This window comes from Xiphias gladius, chromosome 14 (genome assembly GCF_016859285.1).
Source record: "Xiphias gladius isolate SHS-SW01 ecotype Sanya breed wild chromosome 14, ASM1685928v1, whole genome shotgun sequence".
Taxonomy (NCBI): domain Eukaryota; kingdom Metazoa; phylum Chordata; class Actinopteri; order Istiophoriformes; family Xiphiidae; genus Xiphias; species Xiphias gladius.
Genome location: NC_053413.1, coordinates 11,306,427 through 11,326,197, shown reverse-complemented (window position 1 = coordinate 11,326,197; position 19,771 = coordinate 11,306,427). Strand labels below are relative to the sequence as shown.

The window sequence follows — 19,771 nt, the reverse complement described above, 5'->3', positions numbered from 1 at the left end:
TAAACAAGAGCAGCCTTTTTGTGACTCTAGGGGCTATAAAATGTAAATACTTCTACAACAGAGCATATAAATAAATAAATTAATTAAAAGAGCTGATATAACTATAGTTGTAAATTGATTTTTATTTACTTTTGTGTTTCAAAACAAACAAACAAAAACAAAAAAAAAACACATCAACGACTGAGCTTGCAAAAACCAGTCTTCCAGGTTTCATTCAATCCTGCTTGAGGCTGCATCCTGTTCAAGCAATACAGGCTGAAGAGACTGAACTGAATACAGACAATGAAATGAGAGGTAAATAATATGTTTGCACTGTTTGTCCAGTTGTCTGTTCATGGCACATTTTGGTCATTTGACCTCAAGTATTACTGCAATGGAGCCAAAGACATAAAAGCTATTAGTGTTTTCTGGGAAAACATGGACATTAAAATGAGTCAGCAAAAGTTTTTTCAAGCACTGACAGCAACATGTCACTGGAGACTGGAAATCAATAACCATTCCAAGTTACAGGACCTCAGTTAGCCTCTGAATGATACCGCAACAAGGCTGGAAAAATGAGAGCGTTCAAGAACATCATGGGTGGATGCACCAGATTTTCTGGGGCTGGTGAAATAAATACAATAGGTTTTTTTTAAACATGAAAACTCTGTGACCTTTATCATTTCCATAAGAAGAATGAGTGTGCACTGAGACAGCAACTACGTCCGAGAGGCTGTGGTGAGAGGGATTTTCTCTGTCTGGAGAAGTTTTAAAAGTCATCTAAAAGGATGTTCTGATAATGAGCAATATAAGAGAGAAAATTTGATAAGGTGCTTGGTAACAATATGAAAAGATGTGTGCTAAATTTTTTGCAATGTGAACTTTTTAAAGTGATGGCTTCAAAGGGTACATTTACTGTCTCATACCAACAACCCTCTACAGAAAAAAATTATAGCAATAGCAATGTATCTCTCACACTCAGTCTTTAACAATCCCAACTCACTGTGGTACTCTGCAGATTCCAGTTCTTGAACTCTCACATTAAAACACTTCCATCTAGATATTCAAAACATGTTACTAGGAGAACCAAAAATAGCCTGACAGACAGTAGGGAACAATGTAAACATAACGAATGAAAAAAACCTTGCAAAATGGAACAATTTATGACCGCTGTAAAACGACTAACCAATGCTCCAGCAAAAATGCTTACATCAAAGTATTTGTACTGCAGTTTTTGTTAGTTTTTATGAACGCACAAATGTTTGCATGACAGCTTAGAGCAACACACAAATGTAGGGGAAATAAAAACAAAACAAAAAAACAACAACAACAAAGAAAGAATTTTTAAGGGGGGGGGGACACACACACAAAAAAAACGTCAAGCAATTTCAATATTCATGTCAACTGTCCATGTCAAAAAAAAGCTTAAATTGCACAAAGAACAATCATTTGCAAATGCAAACTAGAGCATGATCATACATGGACCTAAGAAAAAAACAAAAAACAATAAATGATATGCATATACAGTATCTATATTATATGAACACATTTGGACATCCTTCACAACTACTGAAAACTCTAAACTGTACAATATATCTGCTATAAGAACAGTTGCGCAAAATACCATTTTGATATACAGTAATACTTTTTTTCTTTTACAATGTACAAGTTTAAACTGTCCACACAATAAAATGCAAAGCACAAGCCCTAAAAGGCCACAAAAGTGCATGTTATCAGGTCAGATGGAAGCCACTGGAAGGAAGGACTGGCATGACAGTGGGAAAGAAAGCTCCCAGTATCGTACAGGAGCTTTTCCACACTCGCAGTGTCTTGCAAGATTAATATTTAGAGGAGGGAAATCTGGAGTAGATATTTATTATACATGCAGGCACACATGACTGCAGATGCACAAATACACACACACACACACACACACACAGACAGACACACACACACACACACACTAACACACAGACAGACACACACACACACACACACACACACACACACACACTCCTGAAGTGACTAACATGTTAGACTCACACATACGTACATACACAATCACTCACACACACATACACATACACACAGACAAACTGGTTATGAGGTGATGATGAAACTCTTTCAACATTCTCCCACTCCAACATTTCCCCACACTGTCACATTATATTCAAGTAGTGGCACGCCAATGGTAGATACTTAGTCTTGGTACCTTTGGACAGTCACACACTTCACATCTCAGAAAGGACACGTTAGTCTCATGTTTCCACATTAGATTCACAAGAAGTCCTGAGCAGTGACCAGGTGCAGGAAGAAGCTAGCGTTGTATATGATCTCTTTTCAGTTTTAGTAAACTGTCAACGCCACAGGCCAACTTCAGCCAAAGCATGTCACCACCAGGCACTGAGCTATAGAGGAATCAAACACTGAATGAAAGTCAGGTTTTCAACCTACTCTTTACAAACACTTGCTAGTGTCCGAGGCATTGGCTGCAGTGCTCAGGGGGGAATGCTTGAAGCCACTCTTTCTGTAGTGCAAAGATGGGTGGTTCTAGGTGACTTAAAAACAGTGATGTCTTTGTTTCAAATGAAAATTGACCTTAAATGAACATTAACTCCCAGTCATATAACAGTACAGCAGTCTCACAGTCTTGTGCAGACAAATAGTGCCAAATAGAGATTTTAGGGATTATTGAAATTGACCTACATTTAGTTATCATCTTTCCTGTCAAGTTCAGTTGTCTCCAAGCATTCCCCCTTCAAAAAATCATGTCTATGAGAGTGAAAAAAAAGTTTTTTACTCTTCGCTCAGAAAGAAGGATGCAAACTAAAACTCTTTCTGTTAAGGCCATGGAAATGTGCTTAAAATCTTTTCCTTCAGAGGAACCTTGTGTTTTCTGCATCTTTCCTGTCAGTGCCTCCTTTCCTGCCCCACCCATATTACTGCTTCTGTGACCTATAGCACCCTCTATCAGTTCCAGCAGCCCAATAAAGGCAGCTGCGGGTTGTGATGCTGATTGGATAAAAACTTCCTCCTTCCTTTTTCTTCATGTGTTTTCCATTTGTCCTTTCCTGGTCCACTAGAGTATCTTCGGTTTTCCTTTGGTCTTCATTTTGAAATTTCACCCCCACTTGCCAAAGAGCATCCTTCTCAGTCATTTTCTAACTGTCTCCTTCTTTAAATAGTAAGGAGACACACCTGGTGGGCTAACAGCCAAGCAGGTAGACCACCACTTCATAGGTGCACATCATGATGGCGGTGTTGGGAATCTGTCTGACAAGGTGGGTGGTTAGGCCGCGATAAAGCGCCCGGTATCCCTCCTCCCTGGGTACCGTGAGCAGAGTTTGGAAGAAGGAGCGATACTTGCTGCCCTCTTCTCGTAGCCGTGTGCGGATCACTTCTGCAATTTAAGAGTGGAGGAGGAAAACTGTGTTAGATACACTACTGTAAACTGATATATACCAATGGTTGCTCTTATCACACTTGAGAGCAGCAGAAACAAAAATTTAGCTCTAGGAAGACAACATTCATGGGCAAACTTATTGATGTAGTTGATCCCTCTTGGGTCTACCCACTGTCCTTCGCCCTGCCTAATCCTAAACTAAATAAACTGCTACAGATACTGATTTCGTGATGTCTCGGCATGAATTTAGACAATCCAAACATAAGGTATCTGAATTGCTGCATTCAACCGTGGGCTGTACATGTAGGTGGAGAATGATAGTGATATTTTTAGCATAGGTGGGACCATGATATTTTCCAGTAAGAAAAAGTGAATCACTGCATTGCTCAAAATGCAACGAAGCATTCTGGTCTATTCAGCCTTGTTTCAACTTAAAAATTAGTTACTCTTCCTTTTCTGTGGTGGATTTTTTTCCTTATATTTGTAAAAATCCAGTGCAAATGAATCAGGCAAAATAATATCCCAACATATTTAAATTTCAGTATTTCAATATTCAACATTGTTCATAATGGTCAATATTTTAATTTTCCATGTGCCAAATGATGTGTGTCCTTCAAGATCATGTATTAAAAAAAACACTTTCAAGTTAATATGACGGCAAACTAACAGCGTCCTTTAAAGGATAAGGCAGGCAATAGTACACATTTCTTCCAAGGAATTTGTTGACAAAAAGAAAATATGGTATATCATTAGCCTTATCCTTAGAGAAAAAAAAATAGCTAAGATGAGTGAGACAGAAGGGTACCATGAGGGTAGGCGATGGAGGTGGCACAGGTCTTGGAGGTGGCTGCTGCGAGCATCATGCCTACAAAGTCTGAGGCATCTTTGACTGACTCGTCCTCTTCGTCCATGCTGGAGTGGGCCTTGGACTCCAGCAGTTTACGTTTGATGCTCTCATAGATGACAAAATGGATAACAGTCTCAGAGATGCCAGCGTATGAGGCTGACATGCCCCTGTAGAAACCACGCAGACCGTCCATCTGGTACACCCGCCGCACACACTCAAATGCATTCATTCGCCGCTCACCCCGGTTTCTGTAATCATAAAGAGTCTTTGAATTTAAGTCTAATAATAAGTTATTTTAATTCTCATATTGTTACAGGAAAATGAATGAGTCATACAACCCATTCCACTGTAGCTTCTAGACTTATGACATTAAGGTTGAAGTTCCTCACCTGGCGTCCAGCTGCAGACGGGTCTTTATCAGCCAGATGGGATTGGTGGCTGTGATGGCAGTGAACCCTGGGGAATTCAGAGGACGTCAGAGGTTCAGACAGATGCTGAGACACTTGGAAGAACACAATCTAATCATGTATACTAAATGTTCTATACCATGCAATGATAGTGAGAAAGCACTTCACTAAACAGGATCAACAGGCTTCAGTGTTTAACTTTTCAGTGAGCTATTTTATTCCAGTACCCCTACGGAGAATTATTGTATAGATGAACTGAGACAAAACTTGTTTCAATTTCATCTTTTTTGAGTAATAGCTAATTCCGTCACAGACAAAAATGCACACATCACATATTGATCCTCTTCATGTGCAATGCTACTCAGGTGCATGTAAAAACAGCTGTCTTCCTGAAGTAAAGTATCTTAACTTACATGAAACAGTACATGAAGTCAGCAGCTTTAAGATGTGAGTGCTTTATTTTTTTCATTTATCATCTTAAAAAAAATATCTAATTGCAACCCCTGGGAAATGAGGCCAAGCAGCAAATTCATTTTAGGTCTTTTGAGTGTGGCAGATTGTTATTATACTGCAGTCTGATTCATTTCTTTTAAATGCTAATGAGATCTCTTTTGGTTCTAATGAAAACCTTTCACAATTATAACATAAGCTCATCTTAAAGAGCTTACAGAGGCGGTCTGTTTTTAATATCACTTCATTTTCAATGTGCTTTGAAATGCACACGACTATTAGCAATTTTTGCACAAACAGATCTGCCATCACACAACTTCACATCACCACACAGTGGGTTTGATTCTTAGCTTTGACATTGCTCTGAATTTTAAAGTTAAGCAATATGAATGCCCACTTATTAGTCAATGAATGCCTCTCTGTCTCTGTGTTTATTCTATAACATTTAACGAACCAGTGGTTAACTGGTTAGACACTACAGACAGGTTGTTGGCCTGATACTACCCCAGCAAGCCCAACCACTACAGCAGAGAGAAACAAGATGGTGTCTGGAGGAGATTCTTCAATTATTCAGCAGGACTAAAGTGGAAAGTCTCTGATGCCTGTGCAGCCTTTAGTTCCTAATGGTGGTGGGCAACCTTGTTCTATATGTCCATCTGTCTTCACAGCCAATCTCAATGTTAATTTGAAACAGGGGGTCAGTCAATAACTAGGTCCCTGAAAAGGCATTAAGAATGCCCCTGTGTGCACAGAATATACATTGTATTAAATAGATGTGAGTGGGTGCACGTGCTTGTATAAGTTGTTTAGAGGGGATGATACTTTGAACAGATATTGCTTTTTTTGTTAAGTAGGAACAGTAGGCAGTATACAGTAATGTAAAGTTTGATATATAGAGTGTAAAGCTATTTAATGAGCACTTTGTATCATTATGAAATGACACAAAATCTCTAAAGGCTTCTGATACAAATGTTGTACGATAGAAAAAACAAAACATGGCCATTTGCAGAAAACAGCTAAACGAGGGCAAGTCTATAAAGAGGCCTGAGTTACATCTAGAGTACCAATGCAACAGAGCCCTACGTTAAGGTAACTGAGTGAAGAAGAGAGGAGAACACAGGTCTGTTGAAGAGAAGAAGAGAAGAACAAAAAGAGGAAGAAGAAAAAAGAGGGAAGTAGAAGGAAGTAGCGTCTATGGTGTGTACTCACGAGGGAGGGGCAAAGCTCCTCCAGCTCCTCCCCGCTGCAGCTAGTAGCCTGCAGATATGGGGGGCTCAGATGGCGGGGGTCTCCCACCCAATCACGCAGGGGTGAAAGCTTTACAGTAAAGCCCTAAAATAGACACAGGCTTTTCTGTACCACAGTCACACACAAGCAGCAGTCACATCCACCCCCAACCCCACCAACCATCCACCCCAACCCACTGGTAATGTACAGGTAGATGGAGAAGAGATGGGAGGTGAAGGACTGACCACCCCCCATCTTTCCCCAAGCTCTAATCCCAACTCTTAGCCCCATGCCCTCCAATTTACTATTTTTCGTTGAATTAAATGGTTTTACATTTCTTTTCATTTCACTTTATTACAATTTATCCCCTCCCTTTACTCCTTTCATCAACTGGAATAAAGAAAATGTTGACGATCAGAAGCCAACCCAATCCAAACCTCCAGCTCCATCTCACCGAAGCGAGGTAACACAAGTACAAATACAAAGGCAGAAAATAAAATGAAGATGTATTCTTCATGATCATCTTGCCATTTTCAGTTTATAATCTACATATCTGAGAAAGAACACAATCAAATGCTTGATAAAATAAAGGTAGAAAATAAAGAGAGGCAGGTGGAAATGCTAACCTTGTCGTTGTGTGTAACAGACTAAGCGGTGGACGATGGTGATGAAAGGAGTGAAGAGTCCATTTTATGAACATGTGATGACATGCTGGTGACACTGAAGTGAAACAATGAGGTGGAATAATGAATACAACTTAGTCCGGCCCAAATACCTCGCTGGTCCAAAAGCCGATTCTCGAAAAACTGGGATAAATTTTAAAATAGCATTAAGATGTCCTTGCACAAGTAGAAAAATGTTTCTCCTGTTTCTAGAAAAACATTACTTACTCCTACAGGAGCTATTAGAAAAGTCCACTTCAATATCACAGAAAATGACACTGAAAATAAATAGGAAAAATTTACTGTTTTGAGGTATTTCACGGTCACAGAATGTTTGTGGGCATAGAAAGTCTAGATATTTATTGTGAAATTATGTTCATAATTATGTTAAGAATAACTGAGGCCTGTTTAATGTAGCTATTATTCTATTGTGACAATTTAACTGTTTGATTTGGATTGTTTAGTGGAATTTCTTAATTACTCTGTTGTTTTTTGTTCACTCCTTTAAAATGTTTATTATTAATGTTTATTTTAATAGTTGTTTGTGCTTTGTGTAGAAATATAATATGGCGGCCATATTAACACGGCAACGTGTGTCCATTAATAACAAGTGGAATAAAATAACTGCACATGAAAAATTTACCGAACAATTTACCAATTTATATACAGTTTTTCCTCTGAACCAATCATATATTTAAACATGTCTCAGCATAGACTGGTGTGATCTTATTTGGTGTATGTAGCAATTTATGTCAGCATATAAACCTAATAAGGCAAGTAGGAAGGTCACAAAATTCTATGACAAGGCACAAAGCAATTAATATTTCTGGTAATGACAGTGAACCTCTTTTGTTTGCCTGCTTAGTAACTTAGAGAAGCCATGAAATAGATACTGTACATGTGCAGACGATACAGGCCAACAAGTCCCTGAGTGGAACCTCAGTGTCAAAAACTGCATCTGCATATCGGCCTGCGGCTGCATGTTGTGCATTATAATCTTTCTATGGCACATAATGCCCGAGCAATTTCTCCAGGGGAATTTGACCTACATTCAGGGAAGGCAAATATGCTTTAGATTAACTGTTGGAAGGGAAAATAAGTCCAAGTATTGGCTCACCTATCCTCCTTTCCCCAAGTACAAAGGAATCCAACAGCAGGGAGGCAGTGACTACTCAAAGTTACTTTACAAAACTGGAAACAATTATCTAGCATCTGGGTTCAATGTACAGTGGGGTCTAAAGACCACTCAGACTTTTGGACCCCACTGTAGCTGTTCAGTCACTAAGGCTTCTTTAATTTAGCCGCTTCTCACTGCTGACAAGCATGGGAAGAGTATGGAAAACATGAACAGATGAAAGACAATGAGACATTTGTGTAAATAAATGGCACAGAAGTTTGCCCAAGATACCATAAGACAGTTGTCTGGCACTTGTGGCTTACCCGATAAGGTTGTGTTATATATTCTTCCCTGTATGTTTGCTGACAACTGCCATGTTGATGAAGAAATGTGTGCAACATGAAGAAAAAAAACACTACTCTTAAAGCTTAATGTATGAAAACACCATTCCTCTTTGATACGTTTTGTTAAGATTCATCAATTACATTACAAATCTGTGCTATCACTGCATCTTAGCGACATTCAAGTATGAATTTGTTTTTTAAACTGGTGGCAGTCCTGTAAGGGGAAACTGTCATGGCAAGCTCTCTTCAGGAAATTCAGCTCATTTAAAAAGCGTAAGTCATGTAAAAATAGGCTTTTGGATTATGGAATGATACCAGTTCTCTTTGAGAAGAAATGACTGAAGCAATAATGGTCTTGATGTATGATGACCCAAAATTTTTTTTTTTAAAAACGTAACAAAAAGCACAGCAATTGCAACCTTCTGTAGCAGTGACAAGGTTAGCATTTCTTTTGTGCTGACAACATAAAATCCAAGTGTGAGTCATTACTTTACCATTACTATGCTGATGGAACAAGACAATAGGCTAAGGGGAAGGTTTGTGTCAAGACTAAGCAATAAAAATAAAAAAAAATCCCTATAAGAACCTAAAACTACAAACCAGCAGCACACATACTGCCATAAGCAATGCTATTATCATTACAAATGAATAACCATCATGAACTTTATAATATTCATAAAAATCACCATGGTTCTCATCATACCAGTGTAAAGAAATGGGGTGCTACCTGACGTGTCCGCCCGAGTGCCAGGGGCCCCGGTTGACCATTGGGGACCGTGCTCTCTCCTCTATGCACAAAGGGCAAAGAAGGGGGCCCAGACCACACTGTTTAAGTAACAACTGGGATGTTAAACCATTTACAGACTCCTCTAGAGAGGCCTCAAATGAAAGAATTTAAAAAAAAAAAAAGAGGAAAGAAGGGCGAGGAGGAAAAAAAAATAAATAAATAATGGAAGACATGGGGGACAACAGGGCTAAGGAGAAGAGGAAAGCACAACCAAAACTTTGAGGACCATGTGGTTTTCTTCTTTTTGTCAAGCAGCTAGAAATATATACAGCACAGTCATGGGATGAAGGCCAGCAGTGGCACATTATAGCCTGAGACCGGCTGCCTGGGTGCAGTGTCTCATCTGGTTTTAGTGCTGATATAAGGTTTTGTCTCCTCAACCATATGCGGGCTGTCAATGCCACCACGAAGAGACAAGATAGTGTATTATCTGCGAGGATGGGTGTATTCAGAAAAAGGAAATACTCAGAAAAAAAGCGGGTGAGAGTAAGTTGTAAGGATGTACAATGCGATTGTGTCACTGGAATGGTTTCAAGGTGCTTGTTTTACCAGTTTTCTTAATTGCCAGATGGAAGATTAACTCTTTACTTTGAAATTATTTGATTATAGAAACTGTGTTTACAGTGTTTCCAATCTGGATAAATATATCTTTCATGGTTTGGTTTCACAGTTAACAAAGTGATGCGATTTTCACCACAATCAAGGTCAAGGTCACTTTGATCCTGATCCTTAGAGTCTTAAATTGTGCTTTCTGTTAAACCCCCTATTGTTTATATTCAATATTTCTATACATGAAAGAACTACATAATGCCTACTTATAACAGATATTATTTGTTAGCTTTTGCATGCTTTAGGTATTCACAAGCTTTTAAATTTGTGAAGATCCCACCATCCCACACATGTATATGAAAAGGGGAGGTAAAGGGGAAAAAAATGTACTGAAACTTCAGGGATACTTCAAATTGTGAAAAAAAAAAAAAAAAAAATGATGAGACGATAAAGATGAATTTAATTTGTCTCATGAAGACAAACTGAATAATTCTTTAACATGTTTTTTTGTTAAATAAAACCCAACAGTGATTTACACTGCCCAAGACTGAGAGACAGACGAACAGGCAGATTGAACAGACAGCGACAGACAGACAAACAGACAGGCAGAAGAGGAGGGGGAGAGGGAGCCATCATTACCTGCCATCCCAGCTGATACCATGTGCACCTGGGTAGAGTCTGGCTCCAGCACCCCATTCAGCTTCTCCTTGGCTGTTGAATAGGCCGCAAAGTAGATCGCCCTGTGGCAAATAAGACCACGATGAAACAATAAGACAGAAGTTAGTTAGGAATTAAAAACGCTGAATAAGACTAAGGATTAACTACTACTAACCAGTACAGAAACATTGGAAGAAAACAATGCTTTTCCTCATTAGCTTCTTCAGTTTGAACACATGTATCACTGATCAAGATGACAAATTTGCATGGTTTATGTAAAAAAAATTGCATTAAATATGAAAATGTTATTTCAATTGCCTGAAACAAAATACTGCCTGAATTGTACATGATTGCATATCTAATAGAAATGAGCTAAGCCAGCTAATATACTGTTTAAAGAAATAGTTTATCTTTGCTTGTGTTAGTGTGTGTGTCTGTGTGTGCGCATCAATGTCATGGCATTCTTTAGGAGCAGAATTATCTCCCATGATTCTAGCTGCTCCTCACTAAATAAAATCACAGAATTTAGTCAACATTTCTGCTGAGTGGAATTAAACCCAGTGACCTCTCCTTCCTGCCCTTGTTCTGAATTGAGAGCATACATGCACAACATAATCATGCTGCTCTGCAGATGAATTATTAGAGTGGCTCTCAATGTGTATGTGCATCTCTCCTACGTAATGATTGATACTGCTGGTGCAAGCTGTTCCATATGCACGTGTTGTATGTGTGTGTGTGTGTGTGTGTGTGTGTGTGTGTGTGTGTGTTGCTAATGAACGCCAGCAGCATGCCCAGTGGACCGCGCTCTCATTAGCATCACAAGATGTTTTTAGCTTTTCAGCGTCAGGGTGCTGTTTCCTAATTACAACAGGAGAGAATAACTCTGTAGCCCAGCAACCCAGACCTCCCCTCACAGAAAAATAAAGTAATAAATCAGTTATTTGATTCCGTTATAGTGCATCTAAAGCTACCTATACTTAAATTAGACTGATTAAATGGACTGGAAATGTAGTATCTCACACTGCCATACATTTTCAAAACTGGAATCTTCTGCTGGATATAAAATAAACTGTGCAGACACCAATGGCAGCATGTTCTTCAATAACTCATGGTAAACTGGCCTTTTTTAGAGTATCTTCCTTGAAGAATCACTTAGATTTTACCGCCTGCAGCTGAAGACTGAACTGATGAATCTGGCTGCTCTAAAAAATGAGTGAAGATTAAAGTGTCGCTGATTAACCCCAAACCCCGAAGGAGTTTAGTGATAAAGTGTCCACTGATGCCAAATAAATCATTGTGAATTAAAAGCAAATCTGAATAGAAGGATACCAAAAGGTATCCAGAATTTTCTATCTGATGCAGTAGTGGAGCCATAAAAAAAAAATGGAGTCTTGAATTTTTATATTAAAACAAATATAGAGTTATGTGTATAGTTATAGCTTCAATGAAGTGGTGGGGAAATCAGGTACAACTACACAGTACATATGTAATAATATATTTTACATGTCATGTGACAAAGCCTGGCACTGACGAAAAATACTTTTAATAATAGGGAAAACTTGAAAACAAAAGGATTAAAGCTCCTATATAAAACTGCAGATAAAACAGCAGGAAAGCATGTATGTTGCCAAATGAGTTCATCAGGTTCATGCATTATGTTAACAATATTTTCTATAGCACAGTCTACTATAGCTGTCGTGACCACGAAACAAGCTGCCACTTCCACAGCTGGACAACTATCCACAGGGCACACACCCTCACACACTCACCCCCAAGGACATTTTTCACCCCTCAGAGAGTCTGAGTCAGACAGAGGGCGATAGCATAGACAGTAAAAGACCCAGAGTTCTGATTTAATGTAGCAAAGAATGAAAAGGAGAGACAGAGAATGAGGGTAGGGAAAGTGTGACTCGGAGACAGAGACCACAACAAACCAATGGAAAGAGGATGACAATGGACATGTGATGCAGCAGTAGCTAGGGAGAACTAGACAGGTCGGGGAAGGAGATTAGAGACAAACACAATTGCCTCAATATAGGAACCCCATTGTGATAATGCACAATAGTCACATGACGAGTGTCACAGCTGGCCGACGCCTGCTGTTGCTGCTGTTTCATTCAGACTTTGACTGGCTGACTCCAGGCTGTTATGCAACCCTAACCAGCTAAGCTAAGAAAGAGAGAACCTGCTCATTTCCACTGGAATTTGAAGCACAGATTTTCATTGCATTTCTGTGAGTTCAACTCCATTCATTAGTGTATTTGTGATCTGCTTTTATTGCTGTCAACGTAAACTCCAAGTGAGCCGGAAACTTGGAAAAAGGTCAGAAGATCCAGCAGACACAAATATGTTCCTCAGCAAAAATTTGTGCCGAGGTTTGATGTAATGTGTGAAGTAAAGGACGCAGAAATCCCTTTATTCTCTGATAACAGTGTCTCAATCAGACAGTTTTTTATAAACATCAGCGTTGCAGTGACCCTCTCTACTTTGTTGGTTATCAAATATGCAGGTGTAGATTGATTACTTTCCTCTTTCTTTTGTACATTTTTGTGGGATTATCTAAGTAAACTTGGGCATAAAAGCTAAAGTAAGCAGGAGAAGACATGCAACACACCCAAAATACTGCTGATAGTACTGTGCATACCTGGACGGTGCCACACCTACAAGGTTGGGTCCCAGTCCTCTGAAGAGTGAACGGGGTCCTTCTCTCTCTAGAATTAACCTGCAAAGAGAGAAAACATTTCATTAAAATTTCCCTTCATGTTTTACTGGTCATTCCATCATAGTAAAGAGCAAGAATACAGTACATCTAATATCCATGTATTATAATTTAAATTAATCTACATAATTGGGTGAATAATCATGTGACTGAGGATTGATAGGAAAGATGTCTTGCCTGTGTATGCAGGTGTTGTCATGTGTTGTCTAACTTTTGCTTCATAAACTTTTAATCCGAAATGTTTAACAATAAAATGTGGGTAGTTTTATTTTTAATGGTTGGCAATTACAATCATATAAGAAGGATACGTTCTGAAGTTACACACACAACAGTTCTTTGTCTCACCATTGTATGTAAAAGGAAGAAAAAAAAATCTTACATGCTGTATAATCAAAGAAGAAACACAGAGTCATGGGAAATTGAAAGAAAGTCCATGAAAATGCAGAGATAGAGTATTATTTTTGCACAACATCTGTTTGTAGCTAAATTTATATCTGATGTGGGCGATCAGTAAATTATGAACTCAGCTCAGTTCACCTTCATGTGGTGCACCTTTTCACATCCACTAATGCAAAGTACATTCAAAGAAAAGAATCAAGAAATCCTGCAAAGAAATAAGAGACCTAGGCCAGAACACAAGAAAATGGTCTTTTGGACCGGATAATAAAATGGCCCTTGTGGGGAGATTAACTTATTTTGATAGTGGCAAGACATAGCCCCAATCTTTCTTGGAACAGCTATGTAGCTGTATTTTGTTCAGCTTGTCGGTTGGTGAGCTGCGCCTTCCAACCCGGGCTGTGAGACTTTGCCAAGCTCTGTTCATAGTTAAATACTTCAACTTAGAAATGATTAACATTGTATGGTATCTCCTCAAGAATACAGAGTAATTGCCTGTACTCAGTTAACACACAGAGCTTAGACTGACAGTGTTCCCCATAGTCACAGAACTCAAATCATTAATTAACATAACCTGCTCTAAACTGGAACTAGGTTTGCACCTCGCTGCATGTTGGACCACTTTGACTTGGGTGTGGGTTTTTAATTTTTCTTGCAATACCATGATGTACAGTTTCTGCTTTTGGCTCAAGGAAAGAACAAGAAGTTGGTTTATGGCAGGACAAGACCAATGTTGAGCCCAAAACATTGCCCAGATTAACTGCAATCTCTTGAAAGAGGGCATCAATCCAGTGTTATTAAACATAATCCTGAAGAAAATGTTGTTAACAAAGCCTTGCTGTGACAGGAAAGCTGACAAAGAAAACATTCCCACTTATAGCAACAGCCGGTGAGAACAAATTTATTTTTCAGCCAAAAAAATGTGAGAAAAAAATGTTTTGTTAACGACTTTAGTGACAAATAAGCACTTCTATCGAACTGTGAAAGTGAGGATTAGCATTTTTCCTATATATCCTGGCAAATCTGAATTTCATGTTAAAAGTCCACGTTAAAAATTTTTTTCCTGAAATATGGAGTAAAACATGAGATGAGAAGTTTGTCAAAGATGCCTAATTTGCAAAATAATTAATGCAAACATTTGGCAGTGGAAAGTTTCACACACAGCAGTTTGTGCATTATGCAGTATGTTTAAAATGCTCTGTGACAATCATGGAAATAGGTTGCCAGAGAACGGAGTCGAGCTCTGCAGCTAGGTTGAATATCTGCTAAAACACTATTCATCTCTCAGTGTTAATTAAGAGTATGCATATGACATATCATGTTGCAGAAAAAAGGAACAATTTCTTGCATTGGTTTGCCAGTAATTGTCTAGAAAAAGTAGCCAGAACAGACACAGAGCTTTAAGGTCAAAATGAGGCTTAAAATTATCGATTGTGTCTCTGGATGCCACTAATAGGAATATACTTGAGTCTGGACTTTTCATCTGTTGCACTGCTTAAGTGTCTTGGTTGTGGATTCTGCTGTTATCTAACAAGTATTTCCCAAAAAACAAAAACAAAACAAAACATTAAGGTTAAGAATTTCAGCATAAATTTTTTTTCCAGTTTGTGACACTATATTGAGTAGTGTTCAGGACATATTCAAAATGGGTTGGGCAAAAGAAAAATAGATACTGTAGGGACTCTGCAATAGGGTAAATTCATTATTTGCTCTTTTGTCAATTAAACAATTAAAGTTTTTCATTATGGAGCATTCAATGTGTCAGGCTGAGGAAAATAATTATACTCTAAGGCACATCTGTTCTTAGGAAGTAGTGTAAAATGTAAACTCACAGTAAGGTTACAGTGATACAGCGTACAGACAAACCTATTTACATTATCACTGCATATTTGAATTCCATAGACTGTCTAAGTGTGTGTCTTTTGGTTATAAAAAAAAGCCAGTGGACAAGTTCAGCAACTGACATGAACATTTGCTGTGAAAATAAACAGACTGTGTGTGTCACAGCTCTGACTGAATAACAAAACTTACCAGGAATTTCATTTATTTCTTTCAGACCTTGTTTCTCCTGCTGATTGACTGCGTTATACAACTCAGGGCAACTACAAATTTTTCTCGCAGGCTGACACATTTTCAAATCAATCAGGTGTGCCTTTGCCTCCGTTTGTGCTGCACATTTGCATCTTTTTTCCTCCATTTACATCTTGTCAAAACAATGTATGCATTCAGGCTGCATTAAGTCTAGTTTGTAGTAACCCATTGGCTGTCCAAACCCTTATCTCCCTAATTTACAAAGAAACATTTTAAAAAACAATCAAGCAGTTTGGAAATGATAGTATAAAAATTAACTTTTGATTTCATACAGCTAGAATTGTCAAGTAAGTTCTGATAGATCACTCAGCTAACACTAAGACCAGGAAAAGACAACGCTGAAGTTATATTATAATACTACAAAATCTGACATAATATTCATTTAACCATGTTAATTGACAATTTGATATGTATATGACAGCTCTATCCATTTATTACAAAAACAATCAAAAGATTTGGTTGAGATAAGTATTCTACACCCATATCCTGTACTTAATCAAAACTAACCTATGTAAGGTTCCTTTTCGAAATTATACCTAATAAAGAAAATCTAGTAAAATTAACATGTAGCGTCATCCCCCTTACTTGAGACAGTGCAGAGGCCCTGGTGGAGCAACACGGGCCACACTGGCTCCGTTGACGGTGCTGAGCTGGACCTCAGATATGTAGAGAGTGACGGAGGAGGACTGCAGTCTGGTCTTCACCACTTCCAGAGGACAAGTCAAAATAGCGCCCACTGTACCCCCACATCTACGAAGGGAACAGGGAATTGGTTGAGAAGGGTGCAGAAAAAAAAACAGGATGGTGGAAGAAAGGGAGAGAAAGAGGAAAAGCATGGTGGGAAAAACAACACAAACACATTTAACTCTCTGGTTTAGAATCTGCACAGGTCATAAGAGAGAAGGGATGGATAAAAATGATATGTATGTGTTTTAGTATTTTAGGTTATTTTTTTAGTCACTTAATTTGTCATGTAAAGACCAACTATAATGACATTATTATTATTATATTTGGTCCAAGTCACATTTATATTTTGCCTATTTCCCCTCCCAGTTTTCTTTGTTAAACCATCCTTTAATACTGCTCTCCCCCATCACTGGTAACACGATCTGTTATTCCTTTTAGCTCTAAAAGGATCTAGGCACAGGCACACATCCACACACTATGACCTTGCTTTGTGATATTACCATGTGTAAGCTATCAGTTAAGAATATTTGACTGGTTTTGCAATGCAGTTCAGAGGAAACTGACTGGCTCGGTGTAACTTACTACTTTGCTGACCTTTTGCCATCTGAGAAGGTGAGTGTTGTTTGGCTGGTTTGCTGAACTCGCACGCACATCATGAATAAAAACATGACTGTTTACAAATGAACCAAAGAAACTCAGTATCATGTTATTTAGACTTTGAACTGTACTCTAACTGAAGCCATCAGCAGCATGTGAACAAACTGAAGCTGATCTAATTCCAATTACTTTCATCCCCATTATCTAAAAACAAAATTCCTAAATTTCAGACAAATATATTTGTATCATCTACTTGATTGATATGGTATAAATTAGAACACTATTTTTATAAAATCAGTGCTAGCAGATGTCATCTCAAAACAATGTTCTCTCCCCGTGCCTCAAGTGCACATTGGTTGATCCACTCTGCCTTCACCAAAGGTTTGGTGTTTTCCACAATAGGATGTGTATGGACAAAGCGTCACAGTTAAAACACCACAAAGTTGGAAACTGCATGTTGACTGTCGTGAAAAAAAAATAATACGAATGGTTTGTAGGTCAAGTAAGGTAAATACTAGTTGTAGTCGTACGGTGGTGCATGCTGAAATCCTGGCTGCAGTGAAATTCCTCTAGCTGCACTCTCTTTAGAGTAGCACCAGCTATATTTACCTTTCAAAAGACCGACCCACATTCATGCTCACAGGCAGCAGTGACCCTTGGCCTACTTTCAGGGCTATGCTGGCTGCTGCATCTATGTGTCTGGCTGCAAGAGGAAGCATTGTGCTGAGGCCGCCAGCTCAGGTTTTTGGGGAGAGCAACTCTGATTCTGCTTATTCAAGATAGCCACACACTGAGAGTTGTTTTTTGACAATAGAGGTTAAAGTAGAATTGTGGTGCAATGACATTACCATATTTGAATTTGAAAGGTTCGATGCAGAGATGAAAGAAGAGGTGACAGACGCAGAGAAACTTAAAACAATACAGGTGTAGTACATGAATAAACTGCAAGATTTTACTTCCTTTGTTTATATTTTCTTTGATGAACAACCTGTTAGGCCTGTTTACAGAATTATCAATATGAACCGTTGCTTCCTATTGTATGGGGTGCAGGTTTAATCTACAGCATTCATACTGTATTCTAATCATTTTGTGGCCTTCGGTGGTTTACCAATGATCCACAGAAAATCACCCACAGGATATTCAAAATGCAATGCAAAACACTAAAATTCTTCTACCTAAGGTTTGGAGAGTTACGCAACACAGCAAAAATCTTCAGATGATCGTTTTGGGGAACAAATACTATTAGATGGATATTTGCAGAGTAATGCTAGGCTTCTGTACCTGGGGGTCCTTGAAAAGAAAAGGTGTTTGAATTCCTACATAGCCCTTAAGAAGTAAGGTACAGGAGTTGGGATTTCAACAGTTACTAATATCCATCAATAAGGAAACAAGATATTGAAATCAATCAAAATGTTGACTGCATATACGCAGACCTGTAACTGGTATTTCGTGACAATCATCTAATTAACCTCTTAGGTTCTTAAAATGCTAAATCTCTGGAGAAAATAAGTAGCACTGCTGTAGCTGTAGAAGAACGTCGTCAAGTTATCGAAAGCGCAACAATGAGCCCGGAAATGAATTTAACTTGCTTTCAAAATAAAGGGATAAACAGTGCAACTTGAAAAGAACAAGTGGGTATTTAAGGGTGTAAAACGACAAAACCTGAGTTGAAATACTAAGTGGAATTGCTGAAGGCACACATAAGCTCAAACACACTATATCTGTCATTTCTATGACAGATCTTTCTTGACATATCTTGAAGCGTTGACGGGAAGCGTAGTTTGAACCGACGGAATTGACACTGACGTGCACGCTGCTGTCAGGGTTGTAAGCTAGCACGTGCACGCGCTGCATAGAAAAGCAGTCCTTGTTAGCTAATTATCGAGGCAAACCAGACGCCGAGTCTCATTTTTTTTTAAAGCTGTGGCTGTGAATTTAAAAACAAACCAAATACAAACGTGAAATCCGTTGTCTGACTTACCCTCCAGCGAACAAATAAACCAGTGTGTCCCTTTGGCTCATTATTTAGCATGCTCTGCCAAGCAGCGCACCTCGGGGCTGCGGCAGAGGGCCAAACGCGGGCTTTTCCCGTTGCTTTCTGCCTCCGAGAGGATGCGCACGTCGATGGGCCAACGACGTCGATGATGAACCAGCGGTGGGGCGAGTCTCCGGTGATTCAGACTGCAGTGGGCCGACAAACCCCCCTCTGTCTCTCTCTGCTTGCTCGGGTTCCCCTCTGACACGGCAATCTTCGACTAAACCATCAGAGGGCTTCGACCTCAACAGGCTAGCCACTGGCCAAACGAGTATCTCGGCGCTAACAAACGGTTTTATGGCGTAGCTACGGGTTCCTGTCGAGCTTCTCCTCCGCTTTCATCGCTGCAGCGAGAGGGAAGGAGGCAGAGCTCATAGTATTTACTGTACGATAATAGGCTGGAACACGCACGCTGCTATTGGTCAGCCTGGCGCGTGACGTCACGCCGTCTCCGCCCTGATCATGCACTGTTCACATGCTCAACATTGAATGAATCGGAGCTGCATTACGTTTAGGTGCAGCCTTTGTCATATGTCAAGGCCAGGGAAGATCATCCTTTCACTACTGTGACACAGTTTGCTCTGTATGTATTTTGAGCAGGACATGTTTACTGTTGCTTTGGTTTTCTCATCGAGACCCCGAGACAAAAAACAAACAAACATACCTTTACAGTCGCACAACCACACAACCAGCATTCAAACAAGACAGATAAGGTCAGACAGCCACCAATCAGGCGGTAAAATTTGAGGTTGTTTGTATTCATATTAAGTGAGAAGTGTAGGAGTCATTGCCCTATTATTGTCCTATTGCTCTGTTT

General features: G+C 39.1%; 1 protein-coding gene across 1 annotated transcript; it reads right to left on the bottom strand.

The window, feature by feature from the left end:
- Positions 1–112: 112 nt before the first annotated feature.
- slc25a36a (solute carrier family 25 member 36a) lies at positions 113–19,325 on the bottom strand. Its single transcript, XM_040143470.1, has 7 exons — positions 18,901–19,325; positions 16,221–16,385; positions 13,074–13,151; positions 10,412–10,512; positions 4,619–4,685; positions 4,188–4,477; positions 113–3,379 (listed from the first exon to the last, which is right to left on the bottom strand). Exons 1-7 carry the CDS (start codon positions 18,939–18,941, stop codon positions 3,186–3,188), a joined length of 936 nt encoding a protein of 311 aa, XP_039999404.1. The 5' UTR covers positions 18,942–19,325; the 3' UTR covers positions 113–3,185.
- Positions 19,326–19,771: the final 446 nt, after the last annotated feature.